The sequence below is a fragment of the Stegostoma tigrinum genome, chromosome 21, assembly GCF_030684315.1.
Source record: "Stegostoma tigrinum isolate sSteTig4 chromosome 21, sSteTig4.hap1, whole genome shotgun sequence".
In the NCBI taxonomy this organism is placed as follows: Eukaryota; Metazoa; Chordata; class Chondrichthyes; order Orectolobiformes; family Stegostomatidae; genus Stegostoma; species Stegostoma tigrinum.
Genome location: NC_081374.1, coordinates 8,243,064 through 8,270,043, shown reverse-complemented (window position 1 = coordinate 8,270,043; position 26,980 = coordinate 8,243,064). Strand labels below are relative to the sequence as shown.

The following is a 26,980-nucleotide window of genomic DNA, read 5'->3' as shown; positions in this document are numbered from 1 at the left end:
ATTGCCACAGTGGGCTCTGGAGGCAAAGTCATTGAGTGTATTTTAGACAGATAGATAGGTTCTTGAATAATAAGGGAATCAAAGAATGTAGGAAAATGGGGTGAGAAACACATCAGCCATGATCAAATGGTGGAGCAGACTCCAAGGGTCAAATTGCCTAATTCTACTCCTATATCTTACGGTCTGATACTCTTAAGGCTTGCTAGGTCTGTGGTAACATTGCATCTCAAGAAATCACAAGGTCAAATCCTTTCTTGCAATGACTCTTTCATATCGCCCATTAATTTGTATCTTTTGCCAACTTGTAGGTCTCTGAATCAAAGGTACATGAATTTAGCATCAAACCATCCCTGCAGCACAAGGCGTTGTGTGCGAAGGTCGGTATGTCTTCCTCCTATTGATCTTGACTAGTGTCAATCCCTTACTGTGAATGTGGGCTGTCTGCAGTCCACTCTCTGAGTCCAAGTTGCTGTGTTAACATTGACTGGTGTGTTGTACTCGGGGAGCTATGGATAATGACAGTGCAGGCTCCAGTCCTCTTCCGTCACCTGCTTGGCCAGGAATCTCTGAATGTTAGGTGCACTAAACCATCAATTATTGATTTCTTCCTTCATGCTTCAATTATTTATTGTGATTTTCCTCAGTTTGCTGCCAGTTTCCTTCCAGCCTGTCCTAATGGTGTTGATTTCTGGCTGCCACATGACACCAAGTGGCTGTTCCCAGTGTGAGGCCTCCAGTTGTAGTCATGAGGAGATTGTCTCAGCTACTCCTCACCCAATGCCCACACAATGTGCACTTCCAAGCAAGATTTAATACATTGTCATGTGCCATCGTACACTGAATATTTACAGCACAAGAACAGGCCACTTAGCTGAATAAATTCCCACTTGGGCTGACTACTGGCAAGTAACATTTGTGCCTTACAATTGCCAGGCAATGACCATCCCCAATAAGAGACAATCTAACCACCGCTCCTTGACACTCAATGCTGTTACCATCATTGAGTGCTCAACTATCAACATCCTGGGGGCTATCATTGATCAGAAACTCAACTGGGCTCACCACATAAACATAGTGGCTACAGAAGCAGATAGGACGCTGGGAATACTGCGGCGAGTAACTCATCTCCCAACTCTGCAAAGTCTGTCCACCATCTACAAGGTGCAAGTCAGGAGTGTGATGAAATACTCCCCACTTGCCTGGAAGCGTGCAGCCCCAACAACATTCAAGGAGCTTGACACCATCCAGGACAAAGCAGCCACTTGATTGGCATCACATCCACAAGCATCCACTCCCTCCACCACTGACACTCAGTTGCAGCAGCGTGTACTATCTACAAGATGCACTGCAGAAATTTACCTTAAACAGTGCCTTCCAAATCCATGACCACTTCCGTCTAGAAGGACGTTTGGGAACACCACCACCTTCAAGTTCCCCTCTGAGCCACTCACCATCCTGGCTTGAAAATATATCACCGTTCCTCCACTGTTGCTGGGTCAAATCCCTGGAGCTCCCTTCCCGAAGCATCAATCTATAGCACACGTGGTGCTGTGGTTCAAGAAGACAGGTCACCATCACCTCGTCGAGGGCAACTACAGAAGGATAATAAATGCCGGCCCAGCCAGCGGTATCCACGCCCCACAAGAGAATAAAAAAGATGATGCTGATATTTTAAGCCCTCTTTCCTGCTCCTTCCAACTTTCGTCATCCATCACCGTCTACCTATCCACTGAATAGACCCAGTCGACCTATTGAGATGTATAAAGTTGGAGGGGCATAAGTAAGATATATAGGTAGAAACTCTCCCCCTTTGTAGAGGGGCCTATACCCATGGGCTATAGATTAGAGGAAAGGAGCCGGAAGTTAAGAGTGGATTTAAGAATAAACTTGTTTGAGTCAGAGAATGGTGGGTAGCTGAAACGCACTGCCTGAGAGGGTATTATAGGTGGGAAAGTTCACAACATTATCGAGTAAAGCCTTGTCCTCTGAACTGGTAGCTCTGGATTTGAATCCCAGTCTGGGGCGTGATGGTCATAACGTAGATGAGCAGAGTGAACGTCGACCTGCAAACCCTTCCAACACGTGTACGTGATAAGAGAGGGATAGACTCCTGGTAATCCACGTGATGGAAAGTATGTTGGCGCCCCTTCTATCGCAATCCATAGCCTGGGCTACAACACGCGGGTAAAATTGTATTTTGTTAAATTGTTGCATAGCAACTCAGACTCTGTGTGTATGATTTCGGATTCAAGTTCCATAGTAACCAAACATTGGCAGACGATTACTTACAAGTAATTTTATAACAGTTTATTAAAAAGCAATCTGAAACAGTTGACGGTGGTTCACATAAGCCAGAGGATGAACAGACAGTTGGCAGAGCGTGTTGATCTTATTAAAATTCCAGCTGCCCTCAGGCATCGGTATAGTAGTAGTTTGGAAGACACTGTCTAAGAATTGGCAATGACCAGTTTGTGAGACAGTTCTCCCAGTTCAGATATTATAGATGTTGGTAACAGCCAATGTTCCCTTTAAGACAATCCATGTCAGCACACTGACTACAGTATCGACTTCTGATTTGGGGACTTTCTCCCTGCTCAGGCCTTGGAGGGCTGCACATCCAATAAGGAAACAAGAGGGATTGCTGGTAAAGAGAATTTTTCAGGATCGATAGGGTAGAGTTTGCTGTTGTCACCGGTGCCTCAATTCAATTCCTTCCCATCGAGACTCTTAGTGGTTTTGATACAATGAGTAACTTTCACAGGGATCTTAAGACTCAGCCACATTGCTGGAGTGAGGTGTAGTCCAGATCAGGTAAGTAACGCAGAAATCCTTCTCTAAAGGGGGAGCATTAGTTGAACCGAATGGGTTTGTACAACAATTAACATTAGTTTCATACTCATGATTAGATTTGCAAATTCCACCATCTATCATGCTGGGATTTGAACCCAGATTCCCAGGTCATTACCTGGGTGTTTGGATTACTTCCCAGTGACTATTACCATAATGACATCACCTGCCCAGAAGCATCATTTATTAAAGGTGCAATTCTTTGAGGAGCAGCTTGGCCTAAATGGCTGGTGTAGGTCAGATTGGTTCCAACAGTATGGGGTTCAATACCCCATTCCAGCCAGGGTGGGGTCATTTTCTACCTCCTTGCCCTGCTCATGCTGGAGATTGGGGCACTCTGGTCTAACCTTCCCTGAGGTAGAAAACCCTGGGAGAAAAACAATTACGTGACTGTTATTTTCTTGCAGGTCTGGTCTGATGACATCTACCCACTGCCTGAAAAAATCTACTGTACACAGCCAAGTAGGAAAACCTTTCTAGATAAAGCAATTTGTACCAAATGTAACAACTTCTCACCTTCATTCATTGGTTTCAATTTAAATATGAAAACAGTATTTAAGCCTCATACCCTTAACTCAGCTGCTGTCCTTTCTGTTAGTGAGAAGTATCTTGTCTATTAATGATATTCTGCCTTTCAGTTGGATGTTCTGAGTTTTCTGTGTTAAGAGCTGTCTAGGTTTTAGGGTCAGGGGAAACTGATGGGAAGGAACAGAGGGGTGGTTTAAGGAATTTGAGAACTGTAAGATGGAGAAAGACAAGTGTTCATCTAATACACCTTCTTCCATCCTGTTAGTCTAGGGTGGACATTTATCTAGGTTTACAATGGACAGTCAGGTTTATACTCTATGTGGTCATTATCCGGTCCTAGATTTCTAAACGTCCAGCATTTTGCTATAGTGAAATACCCGCAGGGGCCTACGCTTGTTCCCTTCCCCACAGCATCCTCAGAGTGACTGAGACACACAGAAAAGCAGAAGTCGGCTTTCAGATCTTTCTGGCACCCCCACTGCGTGTCTCATTTGCTTGTATGTTGGGTCATTTGCATCTCGAACCGGGGTGGATTTCCATGTTTGATGAACTTGAATATCTCACCAATATAAGTGATGACGTCTTCCCCCTGCACCATACCAACACTGATTGTTGAAGGGGGTTGCCATGGAGAATGGGAAACGTCACCTCTCACTTGCAAAACCGAAACAAAATAGCTGCTGTGAGATGTGAATCCACTTGTGGACAGCAGTTGCTAAACAAACCTGAGTGCGCTAACAGCTAAACTAACAACTAACTTGAAGTTAATCAGTTGAGTGCGTGGTGTGGTTCCCCTGATGGAACTGCCATGTATTCATGATCAAGGAGTGATTGTCTGCGAAGAAATGGAATATATTCAAGCTTTGTGTATTGTAGAATTACCCAGGGGAGCTTGGAGAGACTATATTGGAAAGTCCCATTGCTTTCTCCATGGCAATGCCTGAGCCAATTACAGTTGACTTTCCAACCAAAAGACCCTTTTGTCCTGAAGTCTAACTTGTTGTGATCCTTTGAAATGTGGCATTCTTGCATTTGCCTTGATGTGTTTAAATGTTTCAACAACGTACTTCTCATGTCAGCAACGTGAAGGAACAATTTAACTGAGAGGCTTAAGATGACTGAAAGCATTGATTGGGTAAATAAACAGAAATGATTTCCTCGAGTGGGACGGATTTTGGAGCAAGATGCCAGAAGCTTAAGATTTGAGCTAAGCCATTCTTGTGTGATGTCTAAAATCATTCCTTCGCATGGTGGGGTTAGGGAAATCTGGAGGTTTCCAGGCAAAAAATATCGAGGGAGAGGGAACCAAGCCAGATAAATAGAGTTAAGATACAGCTCAGCCGTAATCCAATTAAATGGCATAATAGGCTTCAGAATAATCTTGTTCGTCTCCTGTGTCCTTTCCAAAGATCTGTTTATGTGAAGCACCCAGCAGTACATTTTGTTTCTAAGAAACACATCTTTCGTATTTCAGAGAGAACTCTATCCTGCTGGTTTGCTGCCACATCTTTAATAAGCCTCGTCCTATGTCCGCTGACAGCAATGATCCTATACAAGAAATGTGAGTGTCTGATGTTTGTCCTATTGTCGGTGTGTTTAGGACTCCCTCTGCAATCTGTAACAATGTGACTTTGTGGGAAGGTGCACAATAGTACTTCAAGAATAGCTGAGGAAAATACCGGCATTAAGGCAGAGTGATTGCACAAAATTCAATTTAATCACATCAATCATCCAAAATGGAGGGTTTTTTAAAAATGTCACTGGCTGGGCCCGTCCTTAGTTGGCCTTTGAGAAAATGGTGGTCAGCTGCCTTCTTGTACCACTGCAAACCATGTGCTGTATGTGGTCCCACCATGCCATTGAGGAGGGAATTCCAGGACTTTGACCCAGCAACAGGGTCCGTGAAGGAACAGCAATACCTGTCCAGCTCAAGATAGTGAGTGACTTGGAGGGGATCTTGAAGGTGGTGGTGTTCCCATGTATCTGCTGCCCTTGTCCTTCTAGATGGAAGTGGTCATGGGTTTGGAAGGTGCTTTCTGAAGGTTTTTGATTAGTCAAAAGACCTTTGGAGATTGATAGAAAGCTCAATGTTAAGAGTCATTGTGGTGCTCACTTGGCATTGCACAAAGTGTTAAAAGACTTGTATTTATATAGCACCAAGGTCACCAAACATCCCAAAGCACTTTCCAGTTGATTTATATCTTATTGAAACTGAAGATCCTGAGGGTACTACAGTGATTTGGTGACAGTGGGAATAAAACCCATTCAGTTGCGTGTAGGAGCACTTCTGGATATATAAAAGAATAAAATCTGAGGGGACTCAATTGGGTGAATACTGAAATAATGGGAACTGCAGATGCTGGAGATTCCAAGATAATAAAATGTGAGGCTGGATGAACACAGCAGGCCAAGCAGCATCTCAGGAGCACAAAAGCTGACGTTTCGGGCCTAGACCCTTCATCAGAGCTCTCTGATGAAGGGTCTAGGCCCGAAACGTCAGCTTTTGTGCTCCTGAGATGCTGCTTGGCCTGCTGTGTTCATCCAGCCTCACATTTTATTATCTGGGTGAATACTGAAGTTTTTTTGTGGGAGAGACACAAAGAAAATGTCAGAAGCTTTTATTAACGACATTACAGTAAAGCATTTGGAGAAATTTAAGGTAATCAGGTTGGGTCAAAATGGATTTGCAAAAGAGAAATTATGTTCAACTGATTTTTTGGAGTTCTTTGAAGAAGCATGTGCTGTGGATAAAGGGAGGTTGGTGAATGTGGTCTACAGAGATTTCTGGAAGGCATTTGATATGGTGCCACATGAAAGCTTATGATAGAAAATAAAATCTCATGGCATTTGGGCTAACATACTGGCATGGATAAAAGATTCACTGGTTAACAGGAGACAGAGAGTGGGTTTAAATAGGCCATTTTATGGTTGACATGATATCGCCCCTGGTGTAGCACAGGGGCCAATGTTAGGATTTCAACTTTTTACAACCTGTATAAATGACTTCGATGAAGGTGTAGTTGCTAAACTTGCTGATAATACAAAGATAATTAAGAAAACAAGCTGTGAAGAGCACTTAAGCAGGCTATGATGCAATATGGTTAAGTGAGTGAGTAAAGATCTGGCAAATTGAATGTGATGTGGGAAAATGAGAAATTGAACAGAAACTAATAAAGAAGCATTTTATCTAAATGGTGAGAGATTACAGAGTTCTGACAAGCAGAGAGATCTGTATGCACTCGTGTATGTATTAAAAAAGATTAGTCTGCAAGTACAACTAGTAATTAGAAAAGCTATTGAAATGTTATCATTTACTGCAAGGGGAATTGAATACAGAAATAGAGAGGTTATGTTTCAGACATACAGGGTATACATTGGGGAGACATCGCAAACACTTTGCCTGTTATTGATCTCCTTATTTAAGGAAAATGTAAATACATTAGAAGCAGATCAAAGATGGCTTCCTTGACTAATATTTAAAATAGACAGGTTTCTTATGAGGAAAGGATGGACCCAGTCTGTGCTCAGATCCATTGGAGGTTAGAACAATTGGTGATTTGATTGAAACATAAATGATCTTGAGGGATTCCAACAGGGCCATTTGGAAATGATGTTCCCTGTTGTGGGAGAATTTAGAACTAGGGGTTGCCCAATTAGGACAGAGATGATAAGACATAGTTTATCTCAGTGGGCTGTGAGTCTTGAGAAGTCTCTTCCTCAAAAGGCTGTGGAAACAGAGTCATAGAGTCAGATAGTCGTACAGCACAGAAGCAGACCCTTTGGCCCAACCAGTCCATGCCTAATATAATCCCAAACTAAACTAATCCTACCTGCCTTTTAATATGTTTAAGGCAGAGTTACATTCTTGATAAGCGAGAGGGTGAAAGGTGGGAATGTGGAGTTGAGATTGTTGTCAGATCAGCCACGGACTTATTGAATGGCAGAGCAGGCTTGAGGGGCTGAATGGCCTGCTGTTGCTTCTACCTTGAATGTTTATACACGTGTTCATGTGGCAAGAACTAAGGGGCACAATTTAAAATTCTGTAAACTGGTTTTACACTGGAGGTGAAAAAATTTATTTCTGTTGGAGGTATGTTACATTGTGAAAGTAATGGAGGCTGGGTCAATATTTGTTCGAGTTTGAGTTAGAGTTTTGATGATAGAGGTTTGAGGGCTATTGGGACAGACAGGAACACGAGGTCGAGAGCACAGACAGATCCACCATAAACTTACTAAAAGGTGGCACAGGCTCAAAGAGTCAAACAGCCTAGATGGGCAGGCGATGGTCTAGTGACATTATTGCTGGACTGTTAATCCAGAGACTCAGATAATGTTTTTGGGACTCATATTCGAGTGCCACATGGCAGACCCTGGAATTTGAATTCAATAAGATATTTGTAATTAAGAATCCAATGATGACCGTTGCCAATTGTTGGAAACACCCCTCTGGTTCACTCATGCCGTATAGGGAAGGAAACTGCCATCCTTAGCTGGTCTGGCCGACACATGACTCCAGATTCACAGCAACATGACTAACTCTTAGCTGATCTTTGGGTAATTAGGCATGAGCAATAAATGCTGGCCTAGCCAGTGATGCCCTCATTCTTTAATGAATAAACAGACTCCTCTTTCTAAGTACAATGTTCTTATGTTGCAGTGAAGTATTTTTGAAGAGTAGCCACTGTTGTGATTTAGGAAACTTGGCAGCCAATTTCCACTTAGCAAGCTCTCACAAAGAGCTGCATCATTTGTTTTTGTGACCTTGGTTAAGGGATAAATATTGGCTGTGACACCGGGACAAGTCCCCCTGCAGTTGTACAATAGAATCTTTTACAACAATCTGAGAGGGCAGACAGCTCTTTGCTTCATGTCTCAAAAGGCAGCACTTTTATCATTGCTGCCCTCCCTCAACACTGGCCTGAGTGTTTGCTAGTTATTTTTGTCATGTTCTGGATGAGGTTGGAATGTATGTATTTACTTTGCAAACATTAGTGCTGTCATAAGGAACCTCAGGTGACACTACTCCATCTTCTCTAAACCAAACCTCACTCACAAATGTATCTGGAGAGTCAGTGACGCGTGATATGCCAGTTAGTGAGTCAGCTGGTCAGTGCTAACACTGAGATGCGCAGAGGATGCTATCTCTCCTTTCTCTGTAGTGTGTGAAGCTTGTGATTATGAAGACTTGGGAGTGGTTGGATAATGGGGAAAGGTTTGCATGCAGATACAGCAAGCAGGAAAGCAAATGGCATACTGGCGTAACTGCAAAGGGAGTGGAGTAAAAGGAATTAAGTCTTGCTACAACTGTATAGGACTACAGTGAAACCACACATAGGACCAAGTTTAAGGACTCCTGTAGTGAAGGTTATATGACTAAAGGTCACTAAATTGCTTCTTGGAATGAGAGGTTTTGTTCTATAATGAGAGGGTGATTAAATTGGGGCTATATGTTGTGGAATTTAGAAGAATGAGAGATGACCTAATCTCAACCTACAAGGTTCTGAAAGGCCTTGACAGAGTAAATATTAAGAGCTCATTTCTCTGGTCAAGGAATCTAAGACACCAGGGCGCAGTCTCAGGATAAAGGACTGACCCTGCTTTAAAATGTTCACTCATGGGGGCATGGACGTTGCTGGCTGGACCATCGTTTATTCCCCATCCCTAACTGCTCTTCAGAAGGCAGTGGTGTGTCACTTTTTTGAACCACTGCAGTCCCTGTGCTGTAGATAAACCCACAGGGCTACTAAGGAGGGAATTCCAGATTTTGATGTGGTGACTGTGGAAGAATGGCAATATATTTCCAAGTTGGAATGCTGAGTGGCTTCGGAGGGAACTTGGAGGGGATGTGTCTGCTCTCCTTGTCCTTCTAGATGATGGGTGTTGTAGGTACTACCTCAGGATCTTAGAGGACTGGGACGAGGAAAAATTACTTCAACCAATCTCTGAAATTCTTCTCCCGTTGAGATATGGCTGCTGTACGGTTGAATATATTCGTGGGTGGGATGGACAGATTTTTGGTCTCTTGAGGAACGAGTGGGGAAGTGGAATCGAAGCCTGAGGTCAGCTGGGATCATATTGAATCATAGAACAGGCTCAATGGGCCAAATAGTCTACTCCTGCTCCTAACTCGTGTTGTTTTATGGGTTAGAAAATTATGAATTCAAATTCAAAACATCCTGAGATTTGCACCGAAAAGTCCAGGCTGGTTTTCCAAGAGCAGTTCAGAGGGAACATCGTACTTTGACAGCTGATGGCCAGAAACCCTCTTTGCTCTCGCAAGGAAATCTAAAAGGTGCCCGGCCTTTATCTGAAGAGGTAAAAACAAAATACTGCAAACACTGGAAATCCGAAACTGACACAGAAAATGCTGGAGAAACTGGCAGCACTGATGAAGACAGAAACAAAATTATTTTTTACAGTGTCATACAATTTTTCTTCAGAACTCATATACAAAATATTGGCATTAATTGGAGAGGAACAGGGAGATCTCCCTGTTGTCTTGGTCAATATTGATCACCTCAACCAACATTATCAAAAAAAAAGTCATCATTGCTGCTTGTGAGAGCTTGTTTCCTATGCTACAGTACTCCCAGAAAGGACTGTGTTCTTCTGTAAGATGCTTTGAGATATCCATAAGGTGTAAATGCAAACTTTCTGTTACAGAGCATCGATGGGGTCCTCGTCCTGTCTCATTTTCAGCAGCTAACAGGTACTGCTGCAGCTCAGACTGAATGAGGGAGAATTGCCTTGGATCAGTTTCTAATCCCCTTCACTGGGAAGTGTATAGTTTCCATTGAGATAGAATCTGGGAGAGCTAGCTTGCACACATTTACTGTGCATATTCTATGCACCCTGGGAGTGGTACAACTGGGATCCCACTGCCCATCAAACTGTTAACCCACAAGATGCAGAGCTCAGCACCACTTTCTGCAAGGCAGTTAGGGATGGGCAGTAAATGCAGCTTTCACCAGCGATGACCATGTCCAGGAACAATAAAAGAAACTGGGGCAAACTTACAGGAAAGTGGGAAGTGCTGTAAATATCCAGCTCCTGCTGATAAAAAGTCATGACCTAAATGTAACCACTTAAAGGTTGACTGTCTCTCTCTCTCCCCCTCCCTTCTTCCCTTCTCCTCCTCCCACCACCCTCCCCCCACCCCATTCCCCCCAAGATGCTGCCTGACTTGATGAGTGTTTCCAACATTTTCTGGTTTTATTTCTGATATCTGTCGTCCTTTGCCTTTAAAGGGTAGAATTCTATGCGAGGGGCCAAGACCTACTTGCTGTAACCGTCTCAATTTCAAAAGAAAAGAAATTTCCCATTGTCTTTTTCTCCTGTTAGTGAGCTACAGGAAGGAAGGCAGCACTGACCAATTGGCAACGTAGAGAGCTCAGGGTGTGGGAAATACCCAGTGGGGACTGTCCTGATGAATTATTGACAAAAGGCTATAGAAGGACACAAGGTAGCCAGAAAGGAGCTGAAGAAATGGCTCAGGAGAGCGATAAGGGGGCATGAGAAAACCTTGGCAGATAGGATCAAGGAAAACCCCAAGACTTTTTACACGTATGTGAGGAATAAGAGAATGACCAGAGAAAGGGTAGGGCCAATCAAACATTGTAAAGTGGATTTGTGCACAGAGCCTAAAGAGATAGGAGAGGTCCTTAATGTATGCTTTTCTTTGGTATTCACAACTGAGAGGGACCTAGTTGTACAGAAGGACAGTGTGAAGCAGGCTGGTAGGCTAGAGGAGGTCGATGGTAGTAAGGAAATTGTACTGAGAATTTTGAGGACTTTGAAGATAGATTTCTGGTTGCAGCAGCAGCGCGAGTGGGAGCTTGGAGCAGGAGCCTGACGGGAAGCCGGTGAGTCACGGTTTTTGAATCTTTAAAAAGCTTACCTCGTGAATAGGCAGAGGTGCGCTGAGCAGGAGCCGACACGGGACTGGTGAGTGAGTGAGGTAATATATTTGTGTGGTTACGTTACCCGAAACACTACTCGGATAGTGTCTCCCACCCATCCTCCTCCTCTAACCAAAAAAAAACGGTTCTGTGTGCCTGATTGGTAAGGTAACAAGTTTATTTTTTTATTCTTTATTTTTTAAGTCTTGGGAATTTAGAATAATGGGAACGGAGGTCAGGGCAGTTGAATGTTCCTCCTGCAGAACGTGGGAGGTAAGGGTCACCACTAGTGTCCCTGCTGACTACATCTGCAGGAAGTGCACCCAACTCCAGCTCCTCGCAAACCGGGTTAGGGAACTGGAGCTGGAGCTGGATGAACTTCGGATCATTTGGGAGGCAGAGGGGGTTATTGAGAAGAGTTACAGGGAGATAGTCACTCCTCAGGTATAAGAAAAAGGCAGATGGACGGGGATGGAAAGGGAACCGGCAGGCAGTGCAGGGATCCCCTGTGGCCATTCCCCTCAACAATAAGTATACCGTTTTGGATACTGTTGTGGGTGGCGGGGACTTACCAGGGGAAAGCAGTGGGACACAGGTCTCTGGCACAGAGTCTGTCCCTGCTGCTCAGAAGGGAACGGGGAAGGGGAGCAGAGCATTAGTTATTGGGGACTCCATAGTTAGGGGGACAGATAGGAAGTTCTGTGGGGACGAGAGAGACTCACGGTTGGTGTGTTACCTCCCAGGTGCCAGGGTGCGTGATGTCTCTGATCGTGTTTTTGGGATCCTTAAGGGGGAGGGGGAGCATCCCCAAGTCGTGGTCCACATTGGCACCAACGACATAGGTAGGAAGAGAGATGGGGATTTAAGGCAGAAATTCAGGGAGCTAGGAAGGAAGCTGAGAGCTAGGACGAACAGAGTTGTCTCTTGTTTGTTGCCCATGCCACGTGCGAGTGAGGCGAGGAATAGGGAGAGAGAGGAGTTGAACACGTGGCTACAGGGATGGTGCAGGAGGGAGGGTTTTGGATTCTTGGATAATTGGGGCTCTTTCTGGGGTAGGTGGGACCTCCACAAGCAAGATGGTCTTCACCTGAACCAGAGGGGTACCGATATCCTGGGGGTGAAATTTGCGAAGGCTATTTGGGTGGGTTTAAACTAATTCAGCAGGGGGATGGGCACCAAAATTGTAGTTTGACGATAGAAAAAGGTTGAGAGTAGGGTGGTCCGAAATAAAGTTTCAGGGAAGCAAGATGGCACCCGCAAGCAAGAAGTTGGTTTGAAGTGTGTCCACTTCAATGCCAGGAGCGTCCGGAATAAGGTGGGTGAACTTGCAGCATGGGTTAGTACCTGGGACTTCGATGTTGTGGCCATTTCGGAGACATGGATAGAGCAGGGACAGGAATGGTTGTTGCAGGTTCCGGGATTTAGATGTTTCAGTAAGAACAGAGAAGATGGTAAAAGGGGCGGAGGTGTGGCATTGTTGGTCAAGGACAGTATTACAGTTGCAGAAAGGAGTTTGGGGACTCGTCAACTGAGGTAGTATGGGCTGAGGTTAGAAACAGGAAAGGAGAGGTCACCCTGTTGGGAGTTTTCTATAGGCCTCCGAATAGTTCCAGAGATGTAGAGGAAAGGATAGCAAAGATGATTCTTGATAGGAGTGAGAGAGACAGGGTGGTTGTCATGGGGGACTTCAACTTTTCAAATATTGACTGGGAATACTATAGTTCGAGTACTATAGATGGGACAGTTTTTGTCCAGTGTGTGCAGGAGGGCTTCCTGACACAGTATGCAGATAGTCCAACAAGGGGCGAAGCAACATTAGATTTGCTACTGGGTAATGAGCCTGGCCACGTGTTAGATTTGGAAGTAGGTGAGCACTTTGGTGATAGCGATCACAATTCTGTTATGTTTACTTTAGTGATGGAAAGGGATAGGTGTATACCACTGGGCAAGAGTTATAGCTGGGGGAAAGGCAATTATGATGAGATTAGGCAAGATTTAAGGAGCATAGGATGAGGAAGGAAACTGCAGGGGATAGGCACATTAGAAATGTGTAGCTTATTCAAGGAAAAGCTCCTGTGTGTGTCCTAGATAAGTATGTACCTGTCAGGCAGGGAGGAAGCTGTAGAGTGCGGGAGCCGTGGTTTATGAAGGAGGTGGAATCTCTGGTCAAGAGGAAGAAGAAGGCTTATGTTAGGATGAGATATGAAGGCTAAGTTAGGGCACTTGAGGGCAATGAGGTCGCCAGGAAAGACCTAAAGAGAGAGCTCAGAAGAGCCAGGAGGAGACATGAGAAGTTGTCAATGGATAGGATCAGGGTAAACCCTAAGGCTTTCTATAAGTATTTAAGGAATAAAAGAATGACGAAAGTAAGATTAGGGCCAATCAAGGATAGTAGTGGTAAGTTGTGTGTGGAGCCAGAGGAGATAGGGGAAGTGCTAAATGAATATTTTTCAACAGTATTCACTCTAGAAAACGATAATGTTGTCGAGGGGAATACTGAGATACAGGCTATTAGACTAGGTGCGATTGAGGTTCACAAGGAAGAGGTTTTAGAAATCCTTCAGAAGGTGAAGCTAGATAAGTCCCCTGGGCCGGATGGGATTTATCCAAGGATCCTCTGGGGAGCCAGGGAGGACATTGCCAAGCCTTTGGCATTGATCTTTAACTCGTCATTGTCTACAGGAATAGTGCCAGATGACTGGAGGATAGCAAATGTGGTCCCTCTGTTCAAGAAGGGGAGTAGAGACAACCCTGGTAATTATAGACCACTGAGCCTTACCTCAGTTGTTGGTAAAGTGTTGGAAAAAGTTATAATGGACACGATTTATACTCATCTAGAAAAGAATAAATTGATTAGGGATGGTCAGCACGGTTTTGTGAAGGGAAGATCGTGCCTCACAAACCTTATTGAGTTCTTTGAGAAGGTGACCAAACAGGTAGATGAGAGTAAACCGGTTGATGTGGTGTATATGGATTTCAGCAAGGCGTTCGATAAGGTTTCCCCACAATAGGCTATTGTACAAAATGCGGAGGAATGGAATTGTGGGAGATATAGCAGTTTGGATCGGAAATTGGCTTGCTGAAAGAAGACAGAGGGTGGTAGTTGATGGGAAATGTTCATCCTGGAGACCAGTTACTAGTGGTGTACCACAAGGGTCGGTGTTGGGTCCACTGCTGTTTGTCATTTTTATAAATGACCTGTATGGGGGCGTAGAAGGATGGGTTAGTAAATTTGCAGATGACATTAAGGTCGGTGGAGTTGTGGATAGTGACGAAGGATGCTGTAGGCTGCAGAGAGACATAGATAAGCTGCAGAGCTGGGCTGAGAGGTGGCAAATGGAGTTTAATGCAGACAAGTGTGAGGTGATGCACTTTGGCAGGAGTAACCAGAAGGCAAAGTTCAGGGCTAATGGTAAGATTCTTGGTAGTGTAGATGAGCAGAGAGATCTCGGTGGCCATGTACACAGTTCCTTGAAAGTTGCCACCCAGGTTGACAGGGCTATTAAGAAGGCGTACAGTGTTTTAGTTTTTATTAATAGAGGGATCGAGTTCCGGAACCAAGAGGTTATGGTGAAGCTGTACAAAACTCTGGTGTGGCCGCACTTGGAGTATTGCGTACAGTTCTGGTCACCGCATTATAAGAAGGATGTGGAAGCTTTGGAAAGGGTGCAGAGGAGATTTACTAGGATGTTGCCTGGTCTGGAGGGAAGGTCTTACGAGGAAAGGTTGAGGCTGTTTTCATTAGAGAGAAGAAGTTTGAGAGGTGACTTAATTGAAACATATAAAATAATCAGAGGGTTAGATAGGGTGGATAGGGAGAACCTTTTTCCTAGGATGGTGACGGCGAGCACGAGGGTGCATAGTTTTAAATTGAGGGGTGAAAAATATAGGACAGATGTCAGACGTAGTTTCTTTACTCAGACAGTAGTAAGGGAATGGAACGCTTTGCCTGCAATGGTAGTAGATTCGCCAACTTTAGGTACATTTAAGTCGTCATTGGATAAGCATATGGACGTACATGGAATAGTGCAGGTTAGATGGGCTTGAGATCGGTATGACAGGTCGGCAGAACATCGAGGACTGAAGGACCTGTACTGTGCTGTTATGTTCTATGTTCTATAGATAAGTCCCCCAGGCCCGATGGGATTTATCCAAGGATTCTATGGGAAGTGAGAGAAGAGATCACAGGGCCTTTGGCGATGATCTTTTCATCCTCGCTGTCCACAGGTATAGTGCCAGAAGATTGGAGAGTGGCAAACATCATTCCCTTGTTCAAAAAAAGGGAATAGTGATAACCCTACAAATTACAGGCCAATTCATCTTACTTCAGCAGCAGCTAAGTTATTGGAAAGGGCTCTGAGAGACAAGATTTTTTCATCACTTGGAAAGGCACAGTTTGATTCGTGATAGTCAGCATGGATTTGTGAGGGATAGATCATGCCTCACAAACCTTACTGATTTCTTTGAAGAGGTGACCAAACATTTGGATGAAGGTAGAGCAGTGGATGGGGTATACATGGGTTTAAGTAAGGCATTTGATAAGGTTCCCCATGGTAGGCTCATGCACAAAATAAGGAGGCTTGGGATAGGGGGAAATATGGCAGATTGTCTGAGGGTCAGCCATTTTTGAATCCAAAGTGTAGTAGTAGATGGAAATATTCAACATGGTGCTCAGTTACGAGTGGTGTACTACAAGGATTTGTTCTGGGTCCTCTTCTATTTGTGATTTTCATAAATGATTTGAATGAAGGAGTAGAAGGGTGGATTAGCAAGTTCACAGATGATATGAAGGTGGGTCAAGTTGCGGATAGTGCGGAGGGCTGTTCTAGATTACAAAGGGACATTGATAGATGCAGAGCTGGGCTGAGAAGTGGCAGATGGAGTTTAATCCTGAAAAGTGTGAGGTGATTCATTTTGGAAGGAGGACAAACTTGAAAGCAGAATACAGCGTTAACAGAGATTCTTGGCAGTGTGGAGGAGCAGAGGAATCTTGGGGTTCATGTTCACAGTCCCCTGAAAGCTGCCACCCAGGTGGATAGAGTTGTTAAGAAGGTATATGGTGTGTTAGCTTTCATCAATAGAGGGATTGAGTTCAAGAGCCATGAAATTATGCTCCAGCTACACAAAAGCCTGGTTCAGCCACATCTGGAGTATTGTGTCCAGTTCTGGTCGACTCATTACAAGAAAGATGTGGAAGCATTGGAAAAGGTGCAGAGGAGATTTACCAGGATGTTGCCTGGAATGGAGGGAAGGTCTTACAAGGAAAGGTTGAGAGAGCGAGGGCTCTTCTCTTTAGACCGACAAAGGATGAGAGGTGACTTGATAGAGGTGTACAAGATGACCAGAGGTATAGATAGACAGTCAGAGACTTTTTCCTAGGGTGGAGGTAGCTTTTACGAGAGGACATAGTTTTAAAGAGAGTTGAGGTAGATATGGGGGAGATGTCAGAGGTAGTTTCTTTACCCAGTGACTAGTTGGGGAGTAGAATGCATTGCCGGAGAGGGTAGTGGTGGAGTTGGCCTCATTAGGGGCATTTAAGCGGCAATTAGATAGGCAAATGGACGATAGTATAAGGTAGGGATGGAGGTTAGATAGACCTTAGGTTTAGTGTAAAAATTTGACACAACATCCTGAGTCGAAGGGCCTATACTGTGCAGTACTGATCTATGTTCCATGTTCTGTATTTTATCTCACCATTGTAGCCTGTAATAATCTCTCTCTCTCTCGTCTTTAGCCTCACATTGACTTCTCCTTCTTTTACCCAACAGATATGAAAGGATCTCAGCTTTGTCAGAAACTTCAAGAAGAAAATGAACAGCTGAAAATGCGAATGGCCCCAGGTAATAATATGCAGTGATCTTCCTGAGTAGATTATATTCCCTACAGCCCAACAAGTCCACACTGCCCCTTGAAGAATCCCACCCAAACCCATTCCCCTATAACACACTCACCTCTGAACACTACGGGCAATTTAGCATGGCCAATGCACCTAGCCTGCACATCTTTGGACTGTGGGAGGAAACCGGAGCACCCGGAAGAAACCCACACAGGCACAGGAAGAATTTGCAAACTCCACACAGACTCGCCCGAGGCTGGAATTGAATCTGGGTCCCTGGCGTTGTGAGGCTGCAGTGCTAGCCACTGAGCCACCGTGCCGCCCTAACTTTACCAACATCTCCAATTCCCCTTGAACACGGCAGGGGGTGATAGAACATAGAACATAGAACATTCCAGCACAGTACAGGCCCTTCGGCCCGCGATGTTGTGCCGACCTGTCATACCGATCTCAAGCCCATCTAACCAACACTATTCCATGTACGTCCATATGCTTATCCAATGACAACTTAAATGTACCTAAAGTTGGCGAATCTACTACCGTTGCAGGCAAAGCGTTCCATTCCCTTACTACTCTCTGAGTAAAGAAACTACCTCTGACATCTGTCCTATATCTTTCACCCCTCAATTTAAAGCTATGCCCCCTCGTGCTCGCCGTCACCATCCTAGGAAAAAGGTTCTCCCTATCCACCCTATCTAACCCTCTGATTATTTTATATTTTTCAATTAAGTCACCTCTCAACCTTCTTCTCTCCAATGAAAACAGCCTCAAGTCCCTCAGCCTTTCCTCGTAAGACATTCCCTCCAGACTAAGCAACATCCTAGTAAATCTCCTCTGCACCATTTCCAAAGCTTCCACATCCTTCTTATAATGCGGTGACCAGAACTGTACACAATACTCCAAGTGCGGCCGCAGCAGAGTTTTGTACAGCTGCAGCATAACCTCTTGGTTCCGGAACTCGATCCCTCTATTAATAAAAGCTAAAACACTGTACGCCTTCTTAACAGCCCTGTCAACCTCGGTGGCAACTTTCAAGGAACTGTGTACATGGACACTGAGATCTCTCTGCTCATCTACACTATCAAGAATCTTACCATTAGCCCAGTACTTGGCCTTCCGGTTACTCCTACCAAAGTGCATCACCTCACACTTGTCTGCATTAAACTCCATTTGCCACCTCTCAGCCCAGCTCTGCAGCTTATCTATGTCTCTCTGCAACCTACAGCATCCTTCGTCACTATCCACAACTCCACCGACCTTCGTGTCGTCTGCAAATTTACTAACCCATCCTTCTACGCCCTCATCCAGGTCATTTATAAAAATGACAAACAGCAGTGGACCCAACACCGACCCTTGCGATACACCACTAGTAACTGGTCTCCAGGATGAACATTTCCCATCAACTACCACCCTCTGTCTTCTTTCAGCAAGCCAATTTCCGATCCAAACTGCTATATCTCCCACAATTCCATTCGTCCGCATTTTGTACAATAGCCTACTGTGGGGAACCTTATCGAATGCCTTGCTGAAATCCATATACACCACATCAACCGGTTTACTCTCATCTACCTGTTTGGTCACCTTCTCAAAGAACTCAATAAGGTTTGTGAGGCACGATCTTCCCTTCACAAAACCGTGCTGACTATCCCTAATCAATTTATTCTTTTCTAGATTATCATAAAACCTATCCCTTATAATCTTTTCCAGCACTTCAACAACTGAAGTAAGGCTCAGTGGTCTATAATTACCAGGGTTGTCTCTACTCCCCTTCTTGAACAGGGGAACCACATTTGCTATCCTCCAGTCATCTGGCACTATTCCTGTAGACAATGACGAGTTAAAGATCAATGCCAAAGGCTCGGCAATCTCCTCCCTGGCTTCCCAGAGGATCCTTGGATAAATGCCATCCGGCCCAGGGGACGTATCTATCTTCACCCTCTGTAGGATTTTTAATACCTCTTCCTTGTGAACCTCAATCCCACCTAGTCTAGTAGCCTGTATCTCAGTATTCCCCTCGACAACATTGTCGTTTTCTAGAGTGAATACTATTGAAAAATGTTCATTTAGCGCTTCCCCTATGTCCTCTGGCTCCACACACAACTTACCACTACTATCCTTGATTGGCCCTAATCTTACTTTCGTCATTCTTTTATTCCTTAAATACTTATAGAAAGCCTTAGGGTTTACCCTGATCCTATCCATTGACAACTTCTCATGTCTCCTCCTGGCTCTTCTGAGCTCTCTCTTTAGGTCTTTCCTGGCGACCTCATTGCCCTCAAGTGCCCTAACTGAGCCTACACATCTCATCCTAACATAAGCCTTCTTCTTCCTCTTGACCAGAGATTCCACCTCCTTTGTAAACCATGGCTGTCGCACTCTACAGCTTCCTCCCTGCCTGACAGGTACATACTTATCTAGGACACACAGGAGCTTTTCCTTGAATAAGCTACACATTTCTAATGTGCCTATCCCCTGCAGTTTCCTTCCCCATCCTATGCTCCCTAAATCGTGCCTAATCTCATCATAATTGCCTTTCCCCCAGCTATAACTCTTGCCCAGTGGTGTACACCTATCCCTTTCCATTACTAAAGTAAACATAACAGAATTGTGATCGCTATCACCAAAGTGCTCACCTACTTCCAAATCTAACACCTGGCTGGGCTCATTACCCAGTAGCAAATCTAATGTGGCTTTGCCCCTTGTTGGCCTGTTTATATACTGTGTCAGGAAGCCCTCCTGCACACACTGGACAAAAACTGTCCCATCTATAGTACTCGAACTATAGTATTCCCAGTCAATATTTGAAAAGTTGAAGTCCCCCATGACAACTACCCTGTCTCTCTCACTCCTATCGAGAATCATCTTTGCTATCCTTTCCTCTACATCTCTGCAACTATTCGGAGGTCTATAGAAAACTCCCAACAGGGTGACCTCTCCTTTCCTGTTTCTAACCTTAGCCCATACTACCTCAGTTGACGAGTCCCCAAACATCCTTTCTGAAACTGTAATACGGTCCTTGACCAACAATGCCACACCTCCCCCGCTTTTACCATCTTCTCTATTCTTACTGAAACATCTAAATCCCGGAACCTGCAACAACCATTCCTGTCCCTGCTCTATCCATGTCTCCGAAATGGCCACAACATCGAAGTCCCAGGTACTAACCCATGCTGCAAGTTCACCCACCTTATTCCGGACGCTCCTGGCATTGAAGTGGACACACTTCAAACCAACTTCTTGCTTGCGGGTGCCATCTTGCTTCCCTGAAACTTTATTTCGGACCACCCTACTCTCAACCTTTTTCTATCGTCAAACTACAATTTTGGTGCCCATCCCCCTGCTGAATTAGTTTAAACCCACCCAAATAGCCTTCGCAAATTTCACCCCCAGGATATCGGTACCCCTCTGGTTCAGGTGAAGACCATCTTGCTTGTAGAGGTCCCACCTACCCCAGAAAGAGCCCCAATTATCCAAGAATCCAAAACTCTCCCTCCTGCACCATCCCTGTAGCCACATGTTCAACTCCTCTCTCTCCCTATTCCTCGCCTGACTCGCACGTGGCACGGGCAACAAACCAGTGACAACAACTCTGTTTGTCCTAGCTTTCCGCTTCCTTCCTAGCTCCCTGAATTCCTGCCTTAAATCCCCATCTCTCTTCCTACCTATGTCGTTGGTGCCAATGTGGACCACGACTTGGGGATGCTCCCCCTCCCCCTTAAGGATCCCAAAAACACGATCAGAGACATCACGCACCCTGGCACCTGGGAGCCACACACCAACCGTGAGTCTCTCTCGTCCCCACAGAACTTCCTATCTGTCCCCCTAACTGTGGAGTTCCCAATGACTAATGCTCTGCTCCTCTTCCCCCTTCCCTTCTGAGCAGCAGGGACAGACTCTGTGCCAGGGACCTGTGCCCCACTGCTTTCCCCTGGTAAGTCGTTCCCCCCCCCCCCAACAGTATCCAAAACGATATACTTATTGTTGAGGGGAATGGCTACAGGGGATCCCTGCACTGCCCGCCGGTTCCCTTTCCGTCTGCTGACCGTAACCCATCTGCCTTTTTCTTATACCTGAGGAGTGACTGGCTCCCTGTAACTCTTCTCAATAACCTCCTCTGCCTCCCAAATGATCCGAAGTTCATCCAGCTCCAGCTCCAGTTCCCTAACGCGGTTTTCGAGGAGCTGGAGTTGGGTGCACTTCCCGCAGATGTAGTCAGCAGGGACACTAGTGGTGACCCTTACCTCCCACATTCTGCAGGAGGAACATTCAACTGCCCTGACCTCCGTTCCCATTATTCTAAAATCCCAAAGACTTAAAAAAAATAAAAAAAATAAACTTGTTACCTTACCAATCAGGGGCACAGAACCTTTTTTTTGGTTAGAGGAGGAGGATGGGTGGGAGACATTACCCGGGTAGTGTTTCGGGTAACACAACCACACAAATATATTACCTCACTCACTCACCAGTCCCGTGTCGGCTCCTGCTCAGCGTCCCTCCGCCCATTCACGAGGTAAGCTTTTTATAAATTCAAAACCAGTGACTCACCGGCTTCCCGACAGGCCCCTGCTCCAAGCTCCCGCTCGCGCTGCTGCTCAATTAGAAGTGTTCAGTTTATTCTTCAATTCAGTTTGACTGTGACCAATCTGCAGTCTCATTCATTGATCCAGCATGAATTCACTTCAGTTAGTGCCCTTACTGAAATAGAACACAGAACATAGAAAAATACAGTGCAGAATAGGCCCTTCGGCCCTCAAAGTTGCGCCGACCTGTGAACTAATCTAAGCCCCTCCCCCTACACTATCCCATCATTATCCATATGCTTATCCAAGGACTGTTTAAATGCCCCTAATGTGGTTGAGTTAACTACATTGGAAGGCAGGGCGTTCCACACCCTTACCACTCTCTCAGTAAAGAACCTGCCTCTGACATCTGTCTTAAATCTATCACCCCTCAATTTGTAGCTATGCCCCCTTGTACAAGCTGAAGTCATCATCTTTGGAAAAAGACTCTCACTGTCCACCCTGTCTAATCCTCTGATCATCTTGTATGTTTATTAAATCCCCTGTTAGCCTCCTTCTCTCCAATGAGAACAGACCCAAGTCCCTCAGCCTTTCTTCATAGGGCCTGCGTTCCAGACCAGGCAACATCCTGGTAAATCTCCTCTGCACCTTTTCCAATGCTTCCACATCCTTCCTGTATTGGGGTGACCAGAACTGCACGCAATATTCCAAATGAGGCCGCACTAGCATTTTGTATAGTTGCAGCATGACATCACGGCTCTGGAACTCAATCCCTTTACCAATAAAACCTAAAACACTGTAAGCCTTCTTAACAGCACTATCAACCTGGGTGGCAACTTTCAGGGATCTATGTACATGGACACCAAGATCCCTCTGCACATCTGCACTACCAAGAATCTTTCTATTGACCCAGTATTCTGCCTTCCTATTATTCTTCCCTTAGTGAATCACCTCACATTTATCCACATTGAACTCCATTTGCCACCTTTTTCAGCCCAATTCTGCAGTTTATCCAAGTCTCCCTGCAGCCTGCAACATTGTTCCACACAGTCCACCACTCCACTGACTAGTTCATCCGCAAACTTACTAACCCATCCACCTATGCCTGGGTCCAAGTCATTTATAAAAATTTCAAACAGCACTGGTCCCAAAACAGATCCTTGAGACACACCACTAGTGACCTGACTCCTGGCTGAATATTTTCCATCAACCACCACTTGTTGCCTTCTGACAGAAAGCCAGTTTCTAATCCAAACTGCTAAATCTCTCTCAATCCCATTCCTCTGTATTTTCTCCAATAGCCTACCATGTGGAACCTCATCAAAGACTTCACTGAAGTCCACATATACCACGTCAATGGCCCTACCCTCATCCACATGCTTGGTCACCTTCTCAAAAAACTCAATGAGGTTTGTGAGACACGACCTGCCTTTGATAAATCCATGCTGACTATCTCCATTCAAATTGTTGCTTGCTAGATGATTATAAATCCTATCTCTTATAATCCTTTCCAAAATGTTTCCTACAACAGACGTAAGGCTCACAGGTCTATAATTACCTGGGTCATCCCTCCTGCCCTTCTTGAACAAGGGCACAACATTTGCAATCCTCCAGTCCTCTGGTACTAAACCCGTAAACAATGAGGACTCAAAGATCAAGGCCAAAGGCTTCGCCACCTCCTCCCTAGCTTCCCAGACAATCCTCGGAAAAATCCCATCCGGCCCAGGGGATTTATGTACCTTCACGCCTTCTAGAATTGATAACACCTCCTCCTTACTGACCTTAATCCTTTCAATTCTAGTAACCTGTAACTCAGTCTTCTCCTCTATAATATTCTCCTGTTCCTCAGTGAAAACAGATGAGAAATAATCATTTAGCACCTCTCCAATCTCCACAGGGTCCACACACAACTTCCCACTTCTGTCTTTGACTGGCCCCATTCCTACCCTAGTCATCCTCTTATTCCTCACATATCTATAGTAAGCTTTAGGGTTCTCCTTTATTGTACCTGCTAATATCTGCTCATGTCCCCTCCTTGCTCTTCTTAACTCTCTCTTTAAATCCTTCCTAGCTAATCTGTAACTCTCCATCGCCTCATCTGAACCATCTCGTCTCATCGTCACATAAGCCTCCCTCTTCCGCTTAACAAGATATGCAATTTCTTTAGTAAACCATGGTTCCCTTACCTTATCGCTTCCTCCCTGCCTGACAGGGACATACCTATCAAGGACACGCAATATCTATTCCATAAACCAGCAACACATTACAATTGTCGCCATTTCGCATTTCGCTAACCCATTCTATACCTCCTAAGTCTTGCCTAATTGCATTATAATTGCCCTTTCCCCATCTATAACTCTTGCCCTGTGGCATGTTCCCATCCCTTTCCATTGCTAAAGTAAACATAACCGACTTATGGTCACTCTCTCCAAAGTGCTCACCTACCACTAAATCAAACACCTGGCCTGGTTCATTACCAAGTACCAGATCCAGTGTGGCCTCCCCTCTTGTTGGCCCTTCGACATACTGAGTCAGGAAACTGTCCTGCACACATTGGACAAAAACTGATCCATCCGACGTACTAGAGTTATAGCATTTCCAGTCAATGTTAGGGAAGTTAAAGTCTCCCATAATTACCACCCTATTCCTTTCACTCCTGCCCAGAATAGTTTTGCCAATCCTCTCCTCCACATCCCTGGAACTTTGCGGGGGCCTATAAAAAAAAAATCTGCCAGGCTCACTCCAGTGAGCTTCTAGAAACTTGTTGTTTGATTGTGACTTCACACTTTGAGGACAACGTGGGAAAGGGGACAAGTTCTGGGAGCAAGGGAATGGAGTGAAGGTGCAGCGTGGATTTCAATCACATCTGCGCCAATGGTACCTCCTGCCCCAATGCATTCAATAGGTCTTTCACCTCTCCCAACCAGGAATTCCCCTTCCACCATCCTAACCCAATTTGTGCACTTCTGTTCTTACTTGTCCCTTTGCTCCTATATTCATGTCAAATTTCTGCAGTCATGGGTGAGTCTCATCTGTTCCATGCATTCAATGGTATATTCATTGGCAGGTATACATTCAGTAGGAAACCCTGTTTGTACATCTGTAACACAGGACTATAGGTCCGTCTGTAATGCCGGTCTATTCTAGTAGTCGAAATCAAACTTAAAAGGTATACACAGCTTTGTCCACGTCCGAACCCACATTTCTGAAGGATGAGATACTGTGAACATCCATCACAAGATACTACCACACTTACTGAGCTTTCACAGCACTTCCTGTTTTTATTTCTGATCTCCAGCATCTGAAGGATGTTTTAAGTTCCCTCTCCAAAAGGAGCAGCACGGAACCAGTTAGGCTATTTTTAAAAATGACAATCCGACAGTTTCACAGTCAGTTACTGATTTTAGGCCTTTTATTTTGGACGTTAAATAATAAATTCAAGCTCCCACACTGCCACCGTGGGATTTCTTTTCCCGTTCCCTATCACATTGGCCCCGGTCTCTGGTTTACTAATACTGTACTGTAACTACCACAACTTGTGTAACGAGATGATCCGGTAACAAAATCAGATTTTCTGATGAAGGGTCTAGGCCAAAACGTCAGCTTTTGTGCTCCTGAGATGCTGCTTGGCCTGCTGTGTTCATCCAGCCTCACACTTTGTTATCTTGGATTCTGCAGCATCTGCAGTTCCCGTTATCTCTGAACTCAGAAGGTCTGGCTGCATCTGTGGAGAGAGAAACAGAGGTAACATTGAACCTTCTTCAGAATCAGAAGATCGCTGGACCCAAAATGTTACCTCTGCTTTTCTGTCCACAGATGCAGCCAGACCTGCTGAGTTTCTCCAGCAATTTCTGATTTGCAGCATCCTTTCAGTTTTTGTCTTTAATATAAAATCGGTATTTTTTTTTTCTTTCCCCCCCCCCCCCCCCCCACTTCAACAGTAAAGCTGCTGCTGCTTTGCTGCTGGGATCACAGATATTTCCAGGCAGTGATTGAAGCCTTAGCCTGCTACCTCCTGCAGGATTGCAAGTGCGAAGTGACCCTGGAGCTGTGGGAGAGGAGGCAGCTCGCCGAGAAGGGCACGATGATCTGGCTGTCTGAGAAACTAGCAGCAGCGGATAAAGTAACCATTATCTGGTCAAAGGGGGCAGACGTGAAGTGGAAAACCAAGTCCCTGCTTGAAGAGGACAAACCTTATTTTGTGGAATTTGAATTTGGTGACTTATTCACTCCTGCCTTGCTAAACGTCGCAGACCAGAAGCCCATGTCCTTGACTGAGAAATTCTCTGTTGTTTACTTTGAGAGGATCAGTGCTGGGGTGAAGGTGCCTGAGATCTTCCGGAAGAAGCAGACGTACAAACTGATGGATGACTTGCAGAAGTTCCGACAAATGCTCACATACACCAAGGGGACTGAGTGGACGGTCAGTAAAACTCAGCAGAAGCTGATCAACAGCATTGAGGCATTCGCTGCCTATCAGCGGCTCTGTCCTTCTTGGTTTGAGGATTGGCATTACAGAGAGGGTGGCGATCACGTCTCCTTCCCTTCACCTGCATCTCCTGAAAAGAAATTCTCCGTACTGGACAAATTGATGATGCGAGAGAGGAATCCGGCTGAAGTATCTCACGTAGCCCTCGCCGCAGCTGATCAGCACAGTGCCTGCATGGGAAAGAACGCGATTGTCAAAGCCAAAGCATCGCTTCTGTCCTGCAACGCCCACGTGTCCAGTTTGGTTCACGACACTTGTTGCAGTGTTCCCCAGGAGTCCTTGGCCTTGTCCTCTGGGTATGACCGTCAATGCACGCTGACTCCTGAAAGCAGCAAATCAGAGTGAAGGCTGCAAACAGCTGGTGTTGGAGAGAATGGGAGCACAGTCAGCCACCAGGACAGCTGCCTCAGGGCTTTGTCCGCTCACAGTTTGGAATGTCCCCTTCCAGTAAGATCCTGCACGTCACACAGCATCCTTTGCTCAAGTCCTATGCAGCTGACACTGGGAGAACAAACTGTTTGCAAGCCTGTAGAGGAGATGGAAAACAACTCATTCACTGGGCTGGCCCAGTCATAATGGGGTGAACGGTCACCTCCTGAGCCGCACAGTTGCGCAAGACTGAAAGCCATTGGAGATCATTCATTAAGTTCGTTTTGACCATGCTTCTGTTTGAGGTGACTTGGAGCTATGGATCATAATTTAAAAATTATGAAGCTCTGATTAATATTATGTGACGCTCACACTGTCACATAACCTTTCAGTATTAAAGACCCTAACCTCCTTGCTAAGAGCATTGTGGGCCTATTTCCGGCACATGGACTACAGCAGTTTCAGGCGGCAGCTCATCCCCTTCTGGCCCAGT

At 45.1% G+C, this 26,980-nt stretch overlaps 1 protein-coding gene across 1 annotated transcript in view; it reads left to right on the top strand.

The window, feature by feature from the left end:
• The window catches only part of LOC125462650 (uncharacterized), a 69,732-nt gene extending 43,269 nt beyond the window's left edge, over positions 1–26,463 (top strand). The window contains exons 11-15 of the mRNA XM_059653207.1: positions 309–377; positions 3,255–3,309; positions 4,850–4,936; positions 17,042–17,113; positions 25,571–26,463. Coding sequence (XP_059509190.1) covers positions 309–377; positions 3,255–3,309; positions 4,850–4,936; positions 17,042–17,113; positions 25,571–26,463 — 1,176 coding nt within the window. The remainder of the gene's footprint in view (positions 1–308; positions 378–3,254; positions 3,310–4,849; positions 4,937–17,041; positions 17,114–25,570) is intronic.
• The last annotated feature ends 517 nt before the right edge of the window (positions 26,464–26,980 follow it).